This window comes from Desmodus rotundus, chromosome 7, assembly GCF_022682495.2.
Source record: "Desmodus rotundus isolate HL8 chromosome 7, HLdesRot8A.1, whole genome shotgun sequence".
In the NCBI taxonomy this organism is placed as follows: domain Eukaryota; kingdom Metazoa; phylum Chordata; class Mammalia; order Chiroptera; family Phyllostomidae; genus Desmodus; species Desmodus rotundus.
This window is the reverse complement of record NC_071393.1, coordinates 52334375-52357307: the sequence shown is the minus strand read 5'-3', so window position 1 is coordinate 52357307 and position 22933 is coordinate 52334375. Positions and strand designations below refer to the sequence as shown.

Here is a 22933-nt window from a genome sequence, read left to right as displayed (position 1 = left end):
GCCTTCCTCTCGCCCCCGGGCCTTTATCCAGGTCAGCCACGCCCCCTCGGCCGGGGTCGTCGCGGTGCATTGTGGGCGCGGTAGTTTCCGCCGCAGTTATGGTTGACGGAATAAAGCGTGAGTGCTCCGGTGAGTTGTTGAGTGAAGTGAAGTAGGTTTGTCACCGATCTGTGCGCTGTAGGTAGTGCCCTTTGAGGACCTCCCATCCTTCCCTGAATTGTTGGCTCGGCGCTCTCCCCACCTACGCCAATCAATGCATTCCCTCTGGCGAGTTCGGCAGTCTGGGGACAGTCGTTATGCAGGGCCAGGGCCCCTAGACTTTGGCTTTCGCCACTTTCCTTGCTGTTGATGGGTCTGGGGCTGGGGGCTCTGCCGCGGTTTTCGACATTACGCCCCTTCTTCAGCAAGGCACCCATGGGATCCTGCCCCTTTTCAAGGACAGTTGTGAGCCACGTGAGTCGAATTGTGTGGTCCTCCTTGTGCTTTTTCCTCAGGTTCGCGGACTGGAATGTAACAGGCATCAGAGATTCCTGCACTGTCCTCTCCTTGGTTCTGCGGAATGCGATCTAGGTTGGCTGTTCCGGGATCATCGTTGTTTAATGGAGAAAAATCACCAGATTTCGTTGCTATTAAGTAACCCTAAAAGCATAGCCTTGATTTTTCTGTGAGAAACTGAAAATCATCTTTTAAGAAGTTGCGCTTCGACTCCCTGCTCTTTCTCCCAAATTCCTTGATTACGGTGTAAGGTAGGGCTTTTTGAACATCTCTTCACTATTTTGTGCTGATCTCACTGCATAATGACTTTCTGTTTTACTGGTATTCGAAGCTTCCCTAAGCTTTGGAAAAACAATCAATACCTCGGGCTAGGCCCAGGACACTCTTATAACTTTTTCTTTCTGAAAGACTGTTACGGCATCAGGAACCAGCAGAAGTTGTTCTCTCTTCAAACAGCATCTCCACAAAATACCAAAGCAATAAATCTAATTGTGAAGGCCAGATATCGCAGGAACGAGAGCAGTAAAATTTCTTCTGAGTTTCCTCATCTTTTTGCAGCTGGAGCAGCTAAGAAGAGATCACAGATGAATCCTCAGAGTAAAGATCATGCCTTGCCACCTGTGAGCAACATTATTCAGCTCCCAACAAAACCTTTGAATTCAGAGCAGTGGGATAAACTTAAGGAAGATTTCAAAGGAAAAGCTAATTTTGAAAATTGGATCATTTCACAGATGGCTCACCACCATAGCTCTGTAGATGTTGCCAAATCTTTGCTGGCCTGGGTAGCTACAAAAAACAATGGTATTGTAAGCTATAATTTGCTGGTTAAGTATTTGTATCTCTGTGTTTTTCATAAGCAGACTTCAGAAGTTTTTGATGTCTATGAAATTATGAAAGCCAGATACAAGAGTTTAGAATCTGGAGCAAACACTCTTCTCATCCGGGGATTAATCCATTCAGACAGATGGAGAGAGGCCTTGGTGCTGTTAGAAGACATCAAAAAGGTCATGACCCCTTCAAAAAAGAACTATAATGACTGTATCCAGGGAGCCCTCCTTCATCAAGATGTAAACATTGCTTGGAATTTGTATGAGGAATTGTTAAGTCATGATCTTATTCCTATGATGGAAACTTTAAAAGCCTTCTTTGATTTTGGAAAAGACAAAAAAGATGATCAGTATTCAAACAAACTCCTAGACATTCTTTTGTATCTAAGAAATAATCAGCTGTATCCTGGGGAATCATTTGCACACAGTATAAAAGCATGGTTTGAGAGGTAATTTTGATTTTTCTTTGTATGTTTTTATTTTAATACCTATACCTAAAAGTAGCCTTCTTATCCTGTTAGTTGCTGAAATTACTCTATTCAGATTATTATGTTTCCCATCTCTCAAATTTGTTTTCTCTTTAAGACAAAATTTTCTTTTAAAAAAATGTATCGAATAGCGTAATCAAGTTGTGCTAATCTCTACTATCACAAAAGGGAAATTACACAGAATTTGTAGTTTTTATGTCTTTTTCTGCTTAGAAGGATCATTTATTTTGTTTTCTGAGATGTCTAGCATCGTGGAGTACTTACCAATAGCACTAATGGCTGGAGTTCATAGCAAGAAAACTGTCTTGGGTTTGTATTAGTATTTTCAGAAGTTCTGAAACCTAGTGACTGGTATAATGTGTATAAAAATTTCTTTTTAATCTATGCATTTCATCATATGGGAAGGTTAGAGCGAAGGGAGGGGATCCTGATCAAACCTGATATGCAAGAATTAACATGGAAAATCTTCATCCTCCAGTTCAGTTTAGATCTTGCCTTCATTCACTTACTCTCCAAGGCTCTCCCCTTTACTTTTTCTTTGCTTTTATTCATGTTACTGGCTTCTTGCGTATTTACTGCTTCAGTCTTCTACTTTTTAGTTCTTTACCATTAATTTGTTTCAGGTTATTTCCTGAAAATTTACTCCATTTCTCATTTTTCTATTGCTTTGTCCTATGTACCATCAGAGCTTCGAGTAGCAATCAAGCTCAATGATCTTATTTAACAAACTTACGGAATATCAGTAGAAGCCCTCCAGGGAGCTAGATTGTGAAAATCTTTGACTGCCAAGGATTTTGGATTTTATTTTATTATCAAGACTTGGTTTTGGATTCAAGTTTTAGAAAGGTAACCACCAAAACAGTGAGAAAGGAAGATTAGAGAGGGATTAAAATCAGAAACATATGTTTGGAAGTAATTGTAGATTTGAATGAAAGAGATGAGATTCTGAGTTAAGAACTGAAGATGGAGAGAAAGCAATAGAATCAATGGAGTCCTGGTAGCATAGGTAAAAGGAAAGAAGAAATTATATTTTGATTGAGCAAATAAGTATTTTGAATGCCTCTAACTGGGCCAGGCACTGAGGATATTTTGTGTTATAAGATCTGTTATGATCTCATTCACAACTGGTAATGCAATACTTGTCAGTAGATAATGGAAATACAGGATGAGAGAAGAAATTACTCTGACAATCTCTGGCAGCTTTATGGAGGTTAGGTTAGAGTTGAATTTAATTTAGAGGTTACACTATTTATATCAGCTGCTTTCTGTACAGGTTCTGTGAAGGTAGATTTAAACTGGAAGATGAGGATCAGATGACCAGAGGAGAAGTGAAGGGAAGAAGGAGATCCAGCGTTGGGCGGGGGAGTACCATCAGCTCCTTAGCCTCGGTACAGTGTATCAACCACTGTTCTAATTAAACCTTTCCAGGGAAATAGTCTGAACTTTTCAGAGCTCTAGCCTACCCAGTTTCTAAATTCTGGATTCAGTAGGAATCTGAGCTGATGATTTGATTTTGCAATCTTTTTTGTAGTATTCCTGGAGAGCAATGGAAAGGACAATTTACCACAATCCAGAAAAGGTAAGGCCAATATTTTATTTTTAAATTGTTCGATTCAGGTTTTAATAGGTTTTTTTGCTACCATTCAAAAAGTTTTTATGATACTTTAGAGATAAGATAATTAAGAGTTAGAATTCCCAAGAAAAAAGCCATGTTTTACATATGGAGAATTTGCAGTGCTCAATGTATTTTTCCTGTGGGTGCTGTGAGCCTGATGTGAAGCCTCAAGGATGTTTTCCCCTAGTTATGTTTTAGGACTGAGTTTAAAAACTTCATCTGGTTGCCAGCAGTCTACTCTTTTGGGTTTTCTGGCTCACTAATGTGTGATATTATCAGGATTACAAAAACCATTTAATGCATGTGATTATCATAAAGGTTTAATATTTTTAAAATTATCTTTCAATTTCCTTATGTCCCAGGAATATTCATTTTAGAAAAAGTTCTTGGCCAGGACACTATTTAACAGAAACAATTGTAATTACAGTGGTCAGTGCTTGGGCTGTGGAAAAACCATAGAGTCTATTCACCTGAGTCCAGAAGAGTATGAATTTCTCAAGAGAAAAATCCTGAGGGATGTGATAGATGGAGGTGACCAATACAGAAAGACAACACCTCAGGTGAGTCTGTAGGTTTTATTGCATTCTTGGTGTCTAGAGCAGGGGATGGCAATTTTTTCTGTAAAAGGCCAGATAGTAAAAAAACTTTTTTTATCCCTCACTTGAGGATATGTTTTTGATTTTAGAAAGGGAGGAAGGAGGGGAGAGAGAGAGAGAAACATCGATGAGATAGAAACATCAATGAGATAGAAACGCATGCCTCCCACATGCGTCCCAAACAGGGATTGAATCCATAACCTTTCGGTGCATGGTATGATGTTCCAACCAACTGAGCCACCCAGCCAGGGCCATGTAGTAAATATTTTAAGCTTTGTGGGCCATATAGTCTCTGTTGCAGCTTTTCTACTTTGCTATTGTACTGAAAACAGCCACAGACAAACAAATGAGCAAGGCTGTGTTTCAGTAGTATTGTATCATAATAAGCAGTGGGCTGGAATTTTTTTTTCTATTTATTTATTTCTCTATTTTTATTTTTTTAATATATTTTATTGATTATGCTACTACAGTTATCCCATTTCCCCCCCTTAACTCCACTCCATCCTGCATACCCCCTCCCTACCACTTCCCCCACTATAGTTCATGTCCATGGGTCAAACATATAAATTCTTTGGCTTCTACATTTCCTATACTATTCTTACCCTCCCCCTGTCTATTTTCGAACCATTTATGCTACTTATTCTCGGTACCTTTCCCCCCTCTCTCCCCCTCCCACTCCCCTGTTGATAACCCTCCATGTGAGCTCCATTTCTGTGGTTCTGTTCCTGTTCTAGTTGTTTGCTTAGTTTTCTTTTGTTTTTGTTTTAGGTGGGGTTTTTAATCACTGTGAGTTTGCTGTCATTTTTACTGTTCATATTTTTGATCTTCTTTTTCTTAGATAAATCCCTTTAACATTTCATATAATAAGGGCTTGGTGATGATGAACTCCTTTAACTTGACCTTATCTGGGAAGCACTTTATCTTCCCTTCCATTCTAAATGACAGCTTTGCTGGATAGAGCAATCTTGGATCTAGGTCCTTGCCTTTCATGACTTTGAACACTTCTTGCCAGCCCCTTCTTGCCTGTAAGGTCTCTTTGGAGAAATCAGCTGACAGTCTTATGGGAACTCCTTTGTAGGTAACTGTGTTCTTTTCTCTTGCTGCTTCTAAGATTCTCTCCTTCTGTTTCATCTTGGCTAATGTAATTATGATGTGCCTTGGTGTGTTCCTCCTTGGGTCCAGCTTCTTTGGGACTCTCTGAGCTTCCTGAACTTCCCGGAAGTCTATTTCCTTTGCCAGATTAGGGAAGTTCTCCTTCATTATTTGTTCAAATAAGTTTTCAATTTTTTGTTCTTCCTCTTCTCCTTCTGGCACCCCTATAATTCGGATGTTGGAACGTTTCAAGATGTCCTGGAGGTTCCTAAGCCTCTCCTCATTTTTCCGAATTCTTGTTTCTTCATTCTTTTCTGGTTGGATGTTTCTTTCTTCCTTCTGATCCACACTGTTGATTTGAGTTCCAGTTTCCTTCCCATCACTATTGGTTCCCTGTACATTTTCCTTTGTTTCTCTTAGCATAGCCTTCATTTTTTTTATCTAATTTGTGACCAAATTCAACCAATTCTGCGAGCTTCCTAATTACTAGTGTTTTGAACTGTGCATCTGGTAGGTTGGCTATCTCTTCGTCACTTAGTTGTATTTTTTCTGGGGCTTTGATCTGTTCTTTCATTTGAACCTTTTTTTTTTTTTTTGTCTTGGCATGCCTGTTATGTAAAGGGGCAGAGCCTTGGGTATTCACCAGGGCAGAGTAACGTTGGTCTCTGTGCTGTGTCGCTATACTTGTAGGCGGGGCCGAGAGGGAGCAATGGTGCTTGCTGTGCTCTCTGCCAGCTTTCAGTCACTCCCTCAGCTACCCAGAATCAAATTGGGCCCTTCTGGTGCTGCTTCCTGAGTGGGTGGATTTGTGTACGTTCTAGGACCTTGTGGGTCTCCAAGGACCTCTCCTGTGAGGCTGGGAGTTTCTCCCACTGCTGCCTCAACCCCCACAGGTGTTTCAGTCAGTGGTTTGAGGCTTCATTTCCCCGCGCTGGAACTCTGGGTTGCACAGCCTGTCACTCGGTCCACCAGCTGCTACCTGGCTGGCCAGCTGCAGCTTTGCCCAGTTGACTCCACAATCTGCCACCTCGCTGGGTCCGCCAGCTGCCACCTTACCGCGAGTCCTCTCCGCCCTGGCTGCCCATCTCTTCCCCTCCTACCAGTCTGGATGGATGTTTCTTCTGTAGCTCCTTGGTTGTTGGACTTCCATACAGTTTGTTTTTCTGTCAGTTTTGGTTGTTTTTTGTTTTTAAATTTGTTGTTGTCCCTCTTTTGGTTGTGCGAGGAGGCACAGTATATCTACCTATGCCTCTATCTTGGACGGAAGTCTTTTTTTTTTTTATGCAAAGAGAAGCAGTGTTCTGGATTTGGCCTGCTGGGCATAGTTACGAACCTTTAAGAAAGATTGCTTTAGAGTTTCATAGGATTGAAACTCTAGTCTAATTGAGTTAGACTTTTATCCATCTACTAAAGTCAGTCTTACTTCATCTGGGCACAAGTGCCCTTAAGCCAAAAAGACATGCTTATTTTTCGTCTAAGTGCTTCTGTGAAAACATGGTTTCTCACAACATTTCTAGTCAAGAGAGTGTAAGATATCTTAACGAAATTATTTCCAAGTTTTCTTAGTATTGAATTTGATTCTCTAGGTCATTTTTAAAAGCATTATTTTGCTAGTCTTCAGTACTTGATGCTGGTTTAGTAAGATTAAGTTGAAGTAAAATGTTTTTACCTTGGGGAAAGGCTGCCCATCATCTCACTGAATGCTTTTTCTTCAAAGTATCAAATAAAAACAAGAAGTGAAAATTGTTTTGCCTTCTCACTTTGACTTAATATTGTCAGATAATGCCCCTAGATCTTAAGAAAAGCTTTAATTCCTCAGAATAAAGTCAAAATCTGGTCCATAAAAACAGTATCTCTATTTTATGGAATACCTTTTAGCTGACTTTATTGATTGAATTATAGCTAACATTTATCAAGTGATGCTACTTTACATTCATTATCTTATATCTTATTTATTTATTTATTTATTTTCACAGAGCAGGGCAGGGAGAAAGAGGGAGAGAAACATCAATATATGGTCGCCTCTCATGTGCCCCCTACTAGGGACCTGGCCTGCAACCCAGGCATTTGCCCTACAGGGAATCGAACCAGTGACCCTTTGGTTCCCAGGTCAGCACTCAGTCCACTGAGCCACACCAGCCAGGGATCATTATCTTATTTTTTTTTAATCCTTACAACCACCCTAGGTAGTAATGTTTTCTTTCCATTTTACAAATAGAGTGATTGAGACTTTGGAAGATTAAATCTGCTAGAGGATACCTTGCTAATAAAATCTATGTTTGACCCCCCCCCCCCCCCCCCCCGCAAACCTTTTCTGTTACACTCTACTGCCATTCATGGAATAAAAATTTATAGTAACAACTGTAGCTGACAGTCAACTCATTGTAGCAGCTCTTTAATGCCATAGGAATTTCTGCCAGCTAAAATATGAATGAAACAGATTTCCTTTCTCTTATCAAATGTCTATTGAACATTTGTGAGTATCTTCTGAAGTAGGTGTTAAGAGAGATGCAAGGTTGTATGAATTATGCTATTTGCTACCAAACACTTACCAATTCTGTTTCTGTTGTGGACTAATTGAACATTCTTTCTACCCTCCTTTTTTTTTAAAAAAAAAAGAAAACAATTTGGTAGTTTATTTTTAAAAAATTTTTATTTGTTGATTTTTTTAAGAGACAGAGAGGAAAAGGGAGAGAGAGAGAAAAGAGAGAGAAGAGAAAAGACATCAATTTATTTTTCCTCTTATTCATGCATTCATTGGTTGATTCTTGTATGTGTCTGGACTGGGGGCTGAACCCACAAGTTTGGCATATTGGTATGACACTAACCAACTGAACTACCTGACCAGGGCTCCACTCCCCAGTTTTTTATTATTTTCAACTTAAAGAAATGAAAAACGGCCCCACCTCCAGCAGCACTTGCCCAGGACACATCAGAACTGACTGCTGGAGTTCTGGCCAAGATGGAGGCATAGGTAGAAACCCTTCGCTTCCTCGCTCAACCAATCTAAAATCAATAAACAACCAAAAGTGCCAGAAAATCAAACTGCATGGAACTCCAACAACCAAGGAATTAAAGAAAAAATCAATCAGAACAATTAGACCAGTAAGGCGGCAGACCATGAGGGCTGACTCAGAAACTAACTGTAGGGAATTGGAAGCCTTGCATGGGGCTGGCTGCCTAGCTCGGAGGGCTGCATGGGAGTGGCTGACTTTAGGGGAAAACTGAGACTCAAAGCTGACTGTGGGCTACGGCTGGGGTTGCTGCAGTGGGAGAAATTCCCAGAGTTCGTTGAAAAGTGCGCCAGAGACAACAGGTGAGCCACACTGTTCCCCCTCTGGCCCCTCCCCCCACAGGCACACCAAAGCACAGCAAGGAGGGTTTCCCTGCCCAGGTGAATACCTAAGGCCCTGCCCCCTTACAACCTATCAGCTGGTCCAAGACAAAGAAATATGGCCCAAATGAAAGGACACAGCAAAGCCTCAGAAAGAGAACTACACAAAGAGGAGATTGCCAACATATCTGATGGAGAATTCAAAGCTCTGGTAATCAAAATGCTCACAGATCTGATTAAGCTTGATCAAAATATGAAAAAACATATGAAGGATACCCAAAGTGAAATAAAGCAAAATATTCAGGGAACCAGCAGTGACAGGAAGGAAACCAGGGCTCAAAGCAATGATTTGGAACAAAAGAAAGAAATAAACATCCATCCAGAAGAAAAGAAAGAAACAAGAATCCAAAAAAATGAGGAAAGGCTTAGGAACCTCTGGGACAACTTGAAACGTTCCAGTATCTGAATTATAGAGGTGCCAGAAGGAGAACAACAACAGCAAGAAATTGAAAACTTATTTGAACAAATAATGAAAGAGAACTTCCCCAATCCAGCGAAGGAAATAGACTTCCAGGGAGTCCCAGGAAGCTCAGAGAGTCCCAAAGAAGTTGGACCAGAAGAGGAACACACCAAGGCACATCATCATTAAGTTACCCAAGATTAAAGATAAGGAGAGAATCCTAAAAGTGAAAGGAAAGGAGAGAGTTACCTACAAAGGAGTACCCATTAGACTATCAGCTGATTTCTCAAAAGAAGCCTTGCAGGCTAGAAGGGTCTGGAAAGAAGTATTCTAAGTCATGAAAGGCAAGGACCTACATCCAAGATTACTGTATCCAGCAAAGCTATCATTTAGAATGGAAGGGCAGATAAAGTGCTTCTCAGATAAGTTCAAGTTAAAGGAGTTCATCATCACCAAACCATTATTCTATGAAACATTAAAGGGACTTATCTAAGAAAAAGAAGATCAAGAAGATCAAAAACTAAGAACAGTAAAATGACAATAAACTCACAACTATCAACAAATGAACCTAAAAGAAAAGAAAAACAACGAAAACAAAAACTAAGCAAACAACCAGAACAGGAACAGAGTCAGAGAAATGGACATCCCACAGAGGGATTTCAGTGAGAAAGGGGAAGGGAGGAATGGCAGCGGAAAGGTACAGGGAAGAAGAAGCATAACTGGTAGGCATAAAATAGATAGGGAAAGATAAAAAATGGTATAGGAAGCAGAGGACTCAAAGAATTTATATGTACAACCCATGGACATGAACTAAGGGGTGGGGAAATGCTGGAGGGTTGGGGGGGCAGGATGGGGGGCATATAAAGGGGGGAAAATTAGAAAAACTGTAACAGCATAATCAATAAAAAATACTTAAAAAATAAAATAAAGAAATGAAAAAGCACAGTGAATACCTACATACTATTCATCTAACCAGTTGTTATTTTGACACAAATACTTTCTCTCCACATATGTCTTTTTATGAACCATTTAAAAATAAGCTGTAGTCATGTTGCTATAAATGTTTCAGCAAATATTTTCTAAGAATAAGAAAATTCTATGTAAATACCATGATCACATTTAAGAACCTTATCATTAATTCAGTGTCATTTATTTAATTTTTTAAATTATATTTTATTGCTTATTCTGTTACAGTTGTCCCTACATTTTCCTCCTTTGCCCACCTCTGTCCCCCATCCCCCAAGCAATCCCCACGTTGACAGCGTCCATGGGTTCTTTCTTTTGTCCAGTTGCACCTCCTCCCACGCCTCAAGAGCTGTCTGTTCCATGTATCTATATGCCACTGTTTCTGTAATGTTCACTAGTTTATTTTGTTCATTAGAGTCCACATATAAGTGAGATCATATGTTACTTGTCTTTCACTGACTGGCTATTTCACTTAGCATAATAGTCTCCACGTCCATCCATGCTGTCCCCAAAAGTAAGAGTTCCTTCTTTGTTAGTGCCGTGTGGAGTATTCCACTGTGTAAATATATCACAGCTTTTTTATCCATTCATCTACTGATGGACACTTGGGCTGTTTCCAGATCTTGGCTATCGTGAATAATGCTGTTACAACTTTAGGGATGTATATGTTCTTTTGAATGGATGTTTTGGGATTCTTAGGATATATTCCCAGAAGAGGAATTGCTGGGTTAAAAGCCAGTTCCATTTTTAATTTTTTGAGGAAACTCCATACTGTTTTCCACAGTGGCTGTGCCAATCTGCATTCCACCAACAGTGTACAAGGGTTCTCGCTTCTCCACATCCTCACCACCCCTTGTTGTTTGTTGATTTATTGAGGGTAGCCATTCTGACAGGTGTGAGGTGATACCTCGTTGTGGTTTTAATTTGCATTTTTGTAATGATTAGTGATGTTGAGCATATTTTCATATGTCTATTGGCCATCTGTAGGTCCTTGTTGAAGAAGTGTCTATTCAGGTCGTTTGCCAATTTAAAAAAAGGGTTTTTTTAAAGATTTTAACTTTATTTTATTTTTAGAGAGAGAGGAAGGGAGGGTAATAGAGAGGGAGAGAAACATCAATGTGGGAGAGAAATAGTGATTGGTTGACTCTTGTACGCCTTCCGACAAGGGATTGAACCCACAACCCAGGCATGTGCACTGACTGGAAATCAAACTGGCAACCTTTTGCTTTTACAGATGATACCCAATCAACTGAGCCACATTGGTCAAGGCCTTTGTCCATTTTTTAATTGGATTGTTTGTCTTCATGGTGTTGAGTTCTTTATATATTTTAGAAATTAAATCCTTATTAGATGTATCATTGGCAAAAATCTTGCATACAGTGGGTTCCCTTTTCATTTTGATTGTGGTTTCTTTAGCTGTGCAGAAGTGTTTTAATTTCATATAGTCCCATTTGTTTATTTTTTATTTTTTCCTTTGTTTCCCTTGCCCTAGGAGATATATTGGCAAAAATATTGCCATGTGAGAATTCTGAAATTTTACTGCCAATGTTTCTTCTAGGATTTTTATGGTTTCACGACTAACATTTAAGCCTTTTATCCATTTCGTGTTTATTTTTGTGTATGGCATAAGTGGGTGGTCTAGTTTCATTATTTTTGTATATCCCAGTCCAGTTTTCTAAAGAGCATTTATTGAAGAGACTGTTTTTACTCCATTGTATGCTCTTGCCTCCGTGAACGTGGTATATGCTTCCACTTTTTGTCTCTTCCTCAGTTTCTTTCTTCAGTGTCCTATAGTTTTTCAAGTCAGGTCGTTTACCTCCTTGGTTAAATTTATTCCTAGGAACCCAATTTTTTTTGTTGTTGTTGTTTAATAGTAAATGGGATGGTTTTCTTATTTTTTTTCTAATAGTTTATTATTGCTGTATAAAAATGCCACTGATTTCTGAGTATTGATTTTGTATCCTGCTACTTTGCCAAATTCATTTATTAGGTCTAGTAGTTTCTTGGTGAATTCTTTAGGGTTTTCTATGTACACTCTAACATTGTCAGCAAATGACAGCTTTACTTCCTCCTTTCCAGTTTGGATACCTTTTATTTCTTCTTCTTGTCTAATTGCTATGGCTAGGACTTCCAGTACTATGTGGAATAAGAGCAGTGAAAGTAATTCAGCGTCATTTAATAAAAAGTACATATTCAAATTTTCCCAGTTGTCTCCCAGATTGTATAACTTTTTCCCCTTCAGTCCAGGATTAAATCAAGATTCACTCTTTGCTTTTGGTTGTTATGTCTCTTTAAATCTATAACAGTCTCCTCTGTCCTTTTTTGTTTTTATGACATTGACTTTTTTGAAAAGTCTGGGTGTTTTGACTTGTATAGAGCTTTTGAAACTTCACACCTATGGATAACTTGAGGATATGGTTAAAATGCAAATTATGATTCAGTTGTCTGGAGTGGGGCCTGAGATTGTTTTTTTGTTTTTGTTTTTATATTTAAATTTTTATTGTTATTCAATTACAGTTGTATGCCTTTTCTCCCCATCCCTCCACCCCACCCCAGCTGAACCCACCTCCCTCCCCTACCTCCACCCTCCCCCTTGATTTTGTCCCTGTGTCCTTTATAGTGGTTCCTGTAATCCCCTCTCCTCACTGCCCCCTCCACACTCCCCCCTGGCTATTGTTAGATTGTTCTTAACTTCAATGTCTCTGGTTATATTTTGTTTGCTTTTTTCTTCTGTTGATTATGTTCCAGTTAAAGGTGAGATCATATGGTATTTGTCCCTCCCCGTCTGGCTTATTTCACTTAGCATAATGCTCTCCAATTTCATCCATGCTGTGTTTTCATAAGATCCCAGGTGATGTGTTTATGATCTTTGGACTACATATTGAGTAGCAAGACTTTGTACTAATTGTTTGATTATTTTCTTTTCATTCGGTATAAGAGCGTTTGAGTAGTCTACATGAGTGATGCTGTGTGCTTCTTATTGACTCACAGCAGCCACATAATATCAGGTTATGCTTATTCTTGCTGGTGTTAAATTTGATCACTACACTAAGAGGGTAACTGCCAGATATCTCCATTGTAAAGGTACATTTTTCCCTTTATGATTTCTTTGTAATTTTTCCCTTTGTAATTAAAAATTAAGTGATCTATGGAGTAATACTTCAAGATTATGCAGATAACCTGTCACCCATTAATTCTTCACTCAGTGTTAGAATCATGGAGATGCTCTCTATCTTTGGAGATTGCAAATTGGTGATTATTTAATTTTCTCTGCACTTATTAGCTGGCATTATTCTATAAAAGTTTTCTCTCTTCATTTTGAAAAATTATCTGTATGGACATGAGGTCTGTTTTTTCAAATTAACTGTGTTAGATTTTATTAGCATCATTATTATTTTTGATGCTCAAATTGTCCCAAATTTGGGCTGTGGGAGCTCCTTCAAGACAGTTCCTGGGTCTTTTACTTTATTTTATTTATTAAAAAAAATTGTTTTATTGATTTTAGAGAGAGAGGAAGGGAGAGATAGAGATAGACAGACACTGATTTGTTGTTTCACTTTTTGATGCATTCATTGATTGATTCTTATGTGTGCCCTGCCCAGGGATCAAACCCTCAACCTTGCGGTATCAGGACAACGCTCTAACCAACTGAGCTACCCAGCCAGGGTGTTCCTGTGTCTTTTACATCTCTCCTTCCACTCCCATCAGTTTTCCTCTCAATCAGTTTTTGAGCACTTCTATGCTTTCTAGCACAATATGTCCTAGGCTCTCACCTTGCAGTGCTCCTGCTCCAGTTGTGGAATCATTAATTGAATACTTTTGTGTAACATTCTCAATGGCTAAACATTGCCATAATTCCTTTTTAAATGAATATCACTTTAATTCTGGATTAATAGAAGGAAATTTTGTTACTTTTCTCTGCTGACAAAGACGTAGAACCCAGAGCACATCTTCTCTTTGAAGAGGAGTTTTGGGCTCCTGAGTATGGTTAGAATAGCAAAGAGTCACTCATTTAACTACAGTAATTCACAAAGCAACTAAATATAGTCATAGAAGAATCGGGACATTTTATGACAAGGGAAATTATTTTCTTCCTTTTTCTTTCCAGATATCCTTTCCCTTTTCCCCTGCAACTCCCCAATTCTGTATCCCATTTCTTGTCATCTGCCTTTCTCCTTTAAGGTATCAACATAATAATAATTGCTGTCCTGGCCAATGTGGCTCAGTTGGTTGGAGTGTTCTTCTATAAGCTAAAAGGTCACAGGTTCAATTCCTGGTCAGGGCACATGCCTGGGTTACGGGTTTTGTCCCTGGTTGGGGTGTGTATGAGAGGCAATTGATTGATGCTTCTCTCTCACTTTGATGTCTCTCTCTCCCCCTCTCCCTCCCTTTCCCTCTCTGTAAAAGCAATAAAGATTTCCTCAGGAGAGGATAAAAAAAATCGCTACTCTTTATTGAATGATTACTGTATGTCAGGTACTTCTAGTCCTGTTACACTCACAACAATCTAGCAATGATATCCCCATTTTGAGGATGGGGAAGGTCAGGATAAGAAAGATGTCTATGGTTAAAGAGCAGTGAAGGACAGCACATGGCTGAATTGGCTCAGGGATTAGTTTTGTAGTATTGGTGAGGCAGAAGGGGCAAGGATCAATTCAGAGTACTGCTGGTGGGTTGAAGTAAAACTAACTGGATAAGCTGAGTGTACACATAGGTACAGCAAAGAGTTTGGAGCATGTATTCAGACCTCTGATTTTTCTGAGGACAAATCAGTCATTTGAAAGTGAGAGAAGGTATGATAGTCCAAGGGAGCTTGAGGAGTTTTAAGCATTGAAAGTTTGGATTATTTGTGAGAGGGTTGGGGAAAGTATTGCCTGGTGGTGCTGAAGTCACAACTGAGGGTGGTGGGCATATATTTGTGGGGGCATTGACCTCTGAGCCATTTTCAACAGTGCTGAGCCATCCAGGTATGCAAAGAAAAGGCAGTTGGATGGAGGGTATGGGATTTGGCTGGTCTGGTACAGTTGAGGGAAAGAGGAAAACAGGAGTTGAGGGCATAGGTGAGAGGATGGGTCTATTACTGGACCATGAGAGCAAAGTTGATAGAAAGTAAAGATTCGTAGGAGCTCACAGATTAGATGAAAGTGGACCGAAAGCTCATGGAGGTTGAAGAGTAAGCATAAAGGAGTGAGAGTAGAAATCTGGAGATTTGTTGGGGGGAGGGGTGGTAGTGTTGCTTAGGTGTGGCAGCATGATAGGGACCAGGTGAGGGTAGTTCTGACAGAGTAGTTAATGTGATAGCGAGATCACGGTGGGGCCCAGACTAGATAGGGAAGGAAGGAAAGCCAGTTTACTGCCCAGGAGACTTCCAGGGAGTGGTCCTCTCAATGTGGGGTAGAAGAAAAGGTATAGAGAAAATAAAAGAGTGAATATTAGCAAACTGAGGTCAGAGAGCAGATGAAATATTTGAGGCTAAGATTTCAGAGGAGGAGCCATCCTAGGCCCTGGCCAGATCCAGGGTCAGGCTAGTAAGGTTTGGTAAGCACTCCAGTGTAAAGTTTAGCTCCAGACTGCCGTTTCCCATAGAGTTTTCATCTTGTATTTTGTTTTTTTATGATTTGGGTTTTTTTGCTCACCATTTGTATTATAACAAAATACCACAGACTGGGTGATTTAAATAGCATAAATTTATTTTTGCACAGTTCTGGCAGCTAGAAGTCCAGGATCAGCAGGTTTGGTTTCCCCTGAGGCTTCTCTCCTTGCTTGCAGATGGCCCTCACTCTTACTTTCCCCTCACACAGCCTTCTGTGCTCAAGTACCCTAAGTGTCTCTTTGTGTGTCTGAATTTCCATTTCCTGTGAGGACACCAGTTGGGTTTGATGAGGCCCTGCCCTGTGACCTCATTTCACCCAAATCAGGCCCTGCCCAGTGACCTCATTTCACCCAAATAACCTCTTTAAAGGCCTTATCTCTAAATACAATCACAATCCAAGATACTGGCTGGGGTTTAAGACTTCAATATAAGATTTCTGGACTGGCCACAGTTAAGTTCCTAACACCATTCATAGAAAATATGTATTAAAATTATATTGTGTTCAGCATTTTTAATTATTTTGTATTGGAATTGTCTTAAATTTTGCTTTCTAAAGCTTGCTTATTATTTGGGGATGTGAGATATAAACCAAGGAGTAAGTGCTAAATCCACTTTGAGTTTCTTTGTCTACTTAAAAAAATTTATGATCTCAGTTGACCTCCATAAGCATCTAAAGTGAGCATTATCAAAATTGTTTCAAGCTTATATGTTTTCACCAAATAAAACTCTTGTTAAAAACAAAGTAAATGAGATGACACCATGATGTGGACTCTGGCTAGCAGTGTCCGTGGTGTAGTGGATGAGACGAAACAAATTCACACGGACTACTGAGGTCCTGTGGAGAAAAAGGGATGGCACAGGCACTCTCTCAAGAGGGGAGCGCCTGGACCCTTGCCTTGACAGGCTTTTACTGGCTTTCTAATAGCATACATCAAAGAAGGTTCTCATTCATTATGCTTTAGGTTTGCTTTAGGTATTACTTTTTACAGATAACAAAGGAAAGGATGTTACTGATTACTTCCTACAGATTAACAAGGAAAAAATGTTGCAAATGCAAGGGAAGGATAAGAGTAATTGGTCTGGTTACACTCTGGCCTTGGGAGAATTAGCACAGACTTCAGGAAGTTACTTTAAAGATATGCAGTAAGCATTCGCTGCTTCTACTCAGGGTGAGGGAGTTTTAGCAAGAGCAAGCCTCAAGGCAGCATAGGTATAATGCAAGCTGGTTTCCCACGGGAAAGCCAGTCCGTGGGATTGGCATCCTGTGTGCTTGGCATCCTGTGTGCTGACAGGCACCTATGGGCTTTCCAATAGGGCTGGGCTACATTTGCCATTCCACGTGGATAGGTTCCCTATAGCACCATCTGATGAAGTGGTTCTCAACCTTGGCTGCTGGTTAGAATAGTTTAGGAGCTGTTTTAAAATAACTGATACCTATACCCCACTCCCCGGAGGTTTTGGTTTTAAGTGTTCAGTGTATTAAATACATTCATATTTTACAGCCATCACCACCACCCATCCCCACAACTCTTTTTAATCTTATAAAACTGAAACTGTATGTGCATTAAACAGTAACTTCCCATTCTCCCCTTATCCCAGGCCCTGGCAACCACTGTTACACTGTCTTTATGAGTGCACTACTGTAAGTGCCTCTTGTAAGTGGAATCATACTGTATTTGTCTTTTCAACTGGCTCATTTCACTTAGCACATCCTCAAGGTTCATCCATGTTGTAGTATATTCAAAATTTCCTTTCTTTTTAAGGTTGAATAATATTCCATTGTATGTATATACCACATTTTGTTTATCCATCCATTAATGGACACTTGAATCCCTTCTACGTTTTAGCTATTGTGAATAATGCTGCTATGAGCATGGATGTACAGATATCTCTTTGATGCCCCGCTGATAATATTTTGGCTACATACCCAGAAATGGAATTGCTAAATCATATGCTAAATTTATTTTTAATCTTTCGAGGAACTGTGTTCCACAGAAGCTGTACTATTTTATATTTATGCAACATTGTACAAGGGTTCCAATTTCTCCACATCTTTGCCAATGTGTGTTGTTTTCCGTTGTTTTCTTAAAGTTGTTTATACTAACTATCCTAATGGGTGAAGTGTTAGGTCATTGTAGTTTTTATTTTTTTTGAGAGAGGGGAAGGGAGGGAGAAGGAGAGGGAGAGAAACATCAATGTGAGAGGGGAACATTGATGGGTTGCCTCTCATATGTATCCCAACTGAGGACCGAACCCACAACCTAGGCCTGTGCCCTGATTGGGAATTGAACCAGTGACCTTTTGCTTTGTGGGATGATGCCCAGCCGCTGAGCCATGTCAGCCAGGGCTATCTCGTAGTTTTGATTTATATCTCTCTAATGGTAGTGATGTTGAACATCTTTTCATGCGCTCCTCAGCCATTCGTATATTTCCTTTGGAGAAATGTCTATTCATGTCCTTTGATTTTGAATTGAGTTTTTGTTGATTTAGGTGTTCTCTGTATAATCTGGATATTAATCCCTTATCAAATACTTGATTTGCAAATATTTTCTCCCATTCTGTGGGTTGCTCTTTTACTCTGCTGATAGTGTCTTTTCATGCACAAAAATTCTTAATTATCATGAAATCCAAGTTTTTAATTTTTTCTTTTGTTACCCTCTGCCATTGGTGTCAAATCCAAGAAAATCATTGCCAAATCCAATGTCATGAAACATTTGTTCTGAGTTTTCTTCTAAGAGATTTAATTGTCTTTGGTCTTACACTTTGAGTTAATTTTTGCATGTGGTGTTAGGCAAGGGTCCAACTTCATTCTTTTGCACGTGGATGTGGATACCCAGTTTTCCCCGAACCATTGTTGAAAAGGTTGCTCTTTTCCCATTGAATGGCCTTGACATCCTTGTCAGTCATTTGACCATATATGAAACAGGATTATTCCTGTTCCATTGGTCTATATATCTGTCTTTATACCAGTACCACACTGTTTGTATTACTGTAGCTTTGTAGTAAGTTTTGGAATCAAGAAGTGTGAGTCCTTTTCTTTTGTTCTTTTCAAGATTTTTTTGGTTATTCAGTATCACCTGAGATTCCAAATCTCACTGGGTTTTTGATAGGCATTACACTGAATCACTATAATTAGTATTGACTTTTTAACAATGTTAAATCTTCTAACCCATGAACATGGAATATGTTCCCATTTATTTATGTCCTTAATATTTTTCAGCAATGTTTTAGTTTTCATTGTTCAAGTTTTTCACTTCCTTGGTTTAGTCCCTTCCTATTTCATTATTTTGTTGCTACTGTAAATAGAATTGTTTTTGTAATTTTCATATTCATTTTTGTTTTATAGAAATACATCTGATTTTTGTGTGTTTATCTTGTATCCTGCTACTTTGCTGAATTGATTTATTAGTTCTGATTGGTTTTGTGTGTGGAATCTTTAGGGTTTTCCACATACAAGATCATATCCTCTGCAAACCAAGATAATTTTACCTCTTCCTTTCCAATCTGGATGCCTTCATTTTCTATTTCTTATTTAATTGCTCTAGCTAGAACTTTCAGTACTTTGCTAAATAGAAGTCCCGCAAGCAGTCATACTTGCCTTGGTACTGATCTTAAAAGAAAACCTTTCAACTTCCACATTGAGTATGATGTTCACTTTGGGTTTTTATCTATGGCTTTAATGTTGAGGTAGTTTCTTTCTTTTCTTAGTTTGTTGGGTATTTTTATCCTGAAAGGCAGTTGAATTTTGTCAGATGCTTTTTTTGCATCAGTTGAATGATCATGTGTTTCTTTCTCCTTTATTCTGTTGCTAATAAATTATATTATATATTACTGATTGAATTTCATATATTGAACCACCCCTGCATTCCAGGAATGAATCTCACATGGTCATAGTATATACTCCATTTATTATTGCTGCTCAATTCTGCTTGCTAATAGTTTATTGAGGATTTTTGCATTAATTTATAAGGGATATTGGTCTCTAGTTTTCTTGTAGTATCTTTTTCTGGCTTTGGTATCAGGGTAATGCTGACCCCATAAGAAGAGTTTGAAAGTGTTCCTTCCTCTTCAGTTTTTTGGAAGAGTTTAAGAATAATTGGTATTAGTTCTTCTTTAAGTGTTCAGTAGAATTTACCAGTGAGCCATTAGGTCCAGGACTTTTTTTTGTTGTGGTTGGGAGATTTTTGATTGCTAATTCATTCTCCAAACTATGTATAGGCGTATTCAGATTTTATTTTTCCTCTTGATTATGCCTCTTTGTCTCTGTGATTACAAGCACAATCAGCAGTCAGCACCCATATCCCTGCTATTTGGAAGACAGGGTCTTTTTGGCCACCCACCTGGCTCTCACAAGCTGTGTGCCAGCTGCTCCAGGAACATGTGTACTGCTGTCTGCTCTGTGGCTTGGGGTGAGGGATGAATGGCTGCTGCTGTGCTAAGAATGAAAACTGAAATTACTACAATTTATCATCCAAGGCTTCCCCTGGAAGTTGCAAGCATTCAACAGATTCTAGAATTCCAAAATAGTTACCGCTTACATCAGACAGGTTCTGTCTGTGCACTTGTCTGGGTGGGTGGACAGATTCCTGGTACTTCCTTCTCTGCCATCTTCCCTTCAACTTGATGAGTTTTGACATGTATACACCTATGGAACTGTCACTACAGTTAAGGTAATGAATATATCTATCACCCCCCCAAAATTTCTTCCTGACACCTTACAGTGACTTCTCCTGTATCCACCTCCCTTCCTTGTCCATCCCCCCATCAGGTAAACACCGTGGAATCATATAATGTATAGTCTTTTTTGGTCTGGCATCTCTTAATTCAGTACAGTTGAATCTTAACACGAGTTTGAACTATGTGGGTCCACTTAAATGTGGAATTTTTTCAATAAATATACAGTTGACCCTCTGTGTTTCAGGTTTCACATCCATGGATTCGACCAACCATTGATCAAAAACAGAATATTCAGTCCACAATTGGGAATCTGTGCATGTGGAGGACCAATTGTGTGCATTGTTCTATACCATTTATATAAAAGACTGGAGCATCCCTGTGTCTAATAACATTCTCGTGCAAATCTTTAACCTTGTGCTTTTGTATTTGTTTCCTGAGGATGCTGTAACAAATTACTGTGAATTGGTGGTCTTAAATGACATCCTCTCAGTTGTGGAGGCTAGAAGTCCAAAATTAAGGTGTTGGTGGGGCCATGCAGCTTCTGGAGGTTCTAAGGAAAAAGCCCTTTCTTTCCTTTTCCTAGTTTGAGAAGCTCCCGGCTCCTGGAAATCCTTGCTGTTTCTTGGCTTTTAGCTGCATCACTCCACTCTGCCTCCTCTTCTCTGTGTGTCCTCTCTTCTTCTTATAAGGACATCGCTCATTGGATTTAGGAACCACCTTATTGTAGTATGACCTCATCTTAAGTATTAGGTAGGCCAAAAAGTTTGGGTGTTTTCCCCGTAAGATGGCTCTAGTGATGCTTAGTTGTCTTTAACTTCATTCAGAACAATTTTGTTACATAGTATTGTAACAGCTGTTGTATCAGCATGCATTTTAAAAAAACTTATCAAAATTGGTGAATTTTTGTGTAGCCATTTTAATATTGAAGATGAAAGAAAATATGCAACGTTTTCAGTATATCATGGTTTATTATTTCAAGAAAGGTAAAAACACAACACAGAAAAGATTTGTGCCATGTATGGAGAAGGTGCTGTGACTGATTGAACGTGTCAAAAGCGGTTTGCGAAGTTTCATGCTGGAGGTTTCTCGCTGGATGGTGCTCCACAGGCTGGTAGACCAATTGAAGTTGTTACTGATCAAATTGAGACTTTGAGAAAGATCAACATTATACCACATGGGAGGTAGCTGACATTCTCAAAATATCCAAGTCAATGAAGTTACTGGTGAAAAATGAAAAATATGTCTTTTATTTTATGGAAAAACTACATGGACTCTTTGGCCAACCCAAAAATTATATTCACATCCAGATAAGGTCACATTCCAGGTGGACATGAATTTTGGAGGGGACACTATTCAACCCACTACAACTGTTTTTTCTCTAGGTATTATGGTAGGTATGTATGTAGCTTTTAAAGAAACCTCCAAACTGTTTTCCAAAATGGTTGTCTCATTTGACATTTTTACTAGCAGTATATGAGGGTTAAAGTTGTTCCACAATGCTGGTCAACGCTTAATATGGTCTCTCTTTACCTTTAGCTATTCTAATGGATGTTAAGTAGTATCCATTGTGGTCTTAATTTCCATTTTCCTGAAGATTAATGATGTTGAACATTTTTATGTGCTTAATTGTCATCTACATATCTTCTTTGGTGAAGTATTTGTTTAGATCTTTTCCCCATTATAAAAACTGGGTTGCCGCCCTGGCCAGGTGGCTCAGTTGGTTAGGGCAGGTTTGATTCCCAGTCAGGGCACAAACCTGGGTTGTGGATTCAATTCCTGGTCAGGGCGTGTACCAGAAGCAGCTGATCGGTGTTTCTCTCTCTCCCTCTCTCTTCCTCTCTCTCTAAAATCAATAAACATAACCTCAGTGAGGATTTTTTAAAAATTGGGTTTTTCTATTATTGAGTTGTAACAGTTGTTTATATATTCTAGGTGTTCCATACCAGCTATATCTTTTGCAAATATTTTCTCTCAGTCTGTGACTTGCCTTTCATTTTTATCAAATAGAGATTTGGATTTAATTGCCCACTTATCAGGTTTTTCAAAAGCTCCCAGATGATTTTAAAGTGAATCCTGGGTTGAGAACCACTGTTTCTAGTGTGGGATTTTGAAGGACCCTAATGTACTTATATGTATAGCAGTTTCTTCAGGATAATTTTGGGAGAAAACTTAAGTCATAAGTCAATTTTTAGATTTTCTGAAACCTTTGTTTAAGGTACTTAGACATCACAGCCAGCAGATGGCAATAGTGTAACATGGAAAAATTACTCTAGTCTGTAATATGTAGCCAAGTCAATCACATTAAAAGATTTGGTGAGCTGCTTTTATTATTACCCTGAAAGATCTTTGTCATTTTTGTTTAAGTCAGATTAGTTGATAGTAGATAATGATGGGAGCTGTATATTTGAATTTTAAGTGAACAAAGCAGAACTTCATAAATTCATGTACACTACAGGTTTTGCTACTTGAGATTAATTGAGAAGACATTGATGAAGATCAAAAAGTGAATTTGGAACTATGTGGATAGTGTTAGTTTAGTATTAGATTTTTTCTTTTATTTTCCTTTGTTCTTTTTTTTTCCCAAATGGTATATTTATTTATTTATTTTTAATATACTTTATTGATTATGCTATTACAGTTGTCCCATTTCCCCCCCTTCACTCCCCTCTGCCCTGCACACCCCCTCCCACCGACATTCCCCCTCTTTAGTTCATGTCCATGGGTCACACATATAAATTCTTTGGCTTCTACATTTCCTGTACTATTCTTACCCTCCCCCAGTCTATTTTC

The 22933-nt window shown here is 39.0% G+C and overlaps 1 protein-coding gene across 3 annotated transcripts in view; it reads left to right on the top strand.

The window, feature by feature from the left end:
* PRORP (protein only RNase P catalytic subunit) overlaps positions 1–22933 on the top strand; it is a 154042-nt gene that overhangs the window by 1785 nt on the left and 129324 nt on the right. Inside the window, exons 1-4 of one of the 3 annotated variants that reach the window (XM_024551315.4) lie at positions 41–129; positions 495–1771; positions 3342–3389; positions 3853–3985. In XM_024551315.4, coding sequence (XP_024407083.2) covers positions 798–1771; positions 3342–3389; positions 3853–3985 — 1155 coding nt within the window. In that variant the 5' untranslated portion in view covers positions 41–129; positions 495–797. Of the gene's footprint in view, positions 1–40; positions 178–494; positions 1772–3341; positions 3390–3852; positions 3986–22933 lie in introns of those variants that run through there. The other 2 variants (XM_045188072.3, XM_024551316.4) reach the window with 2 other exon arrangements.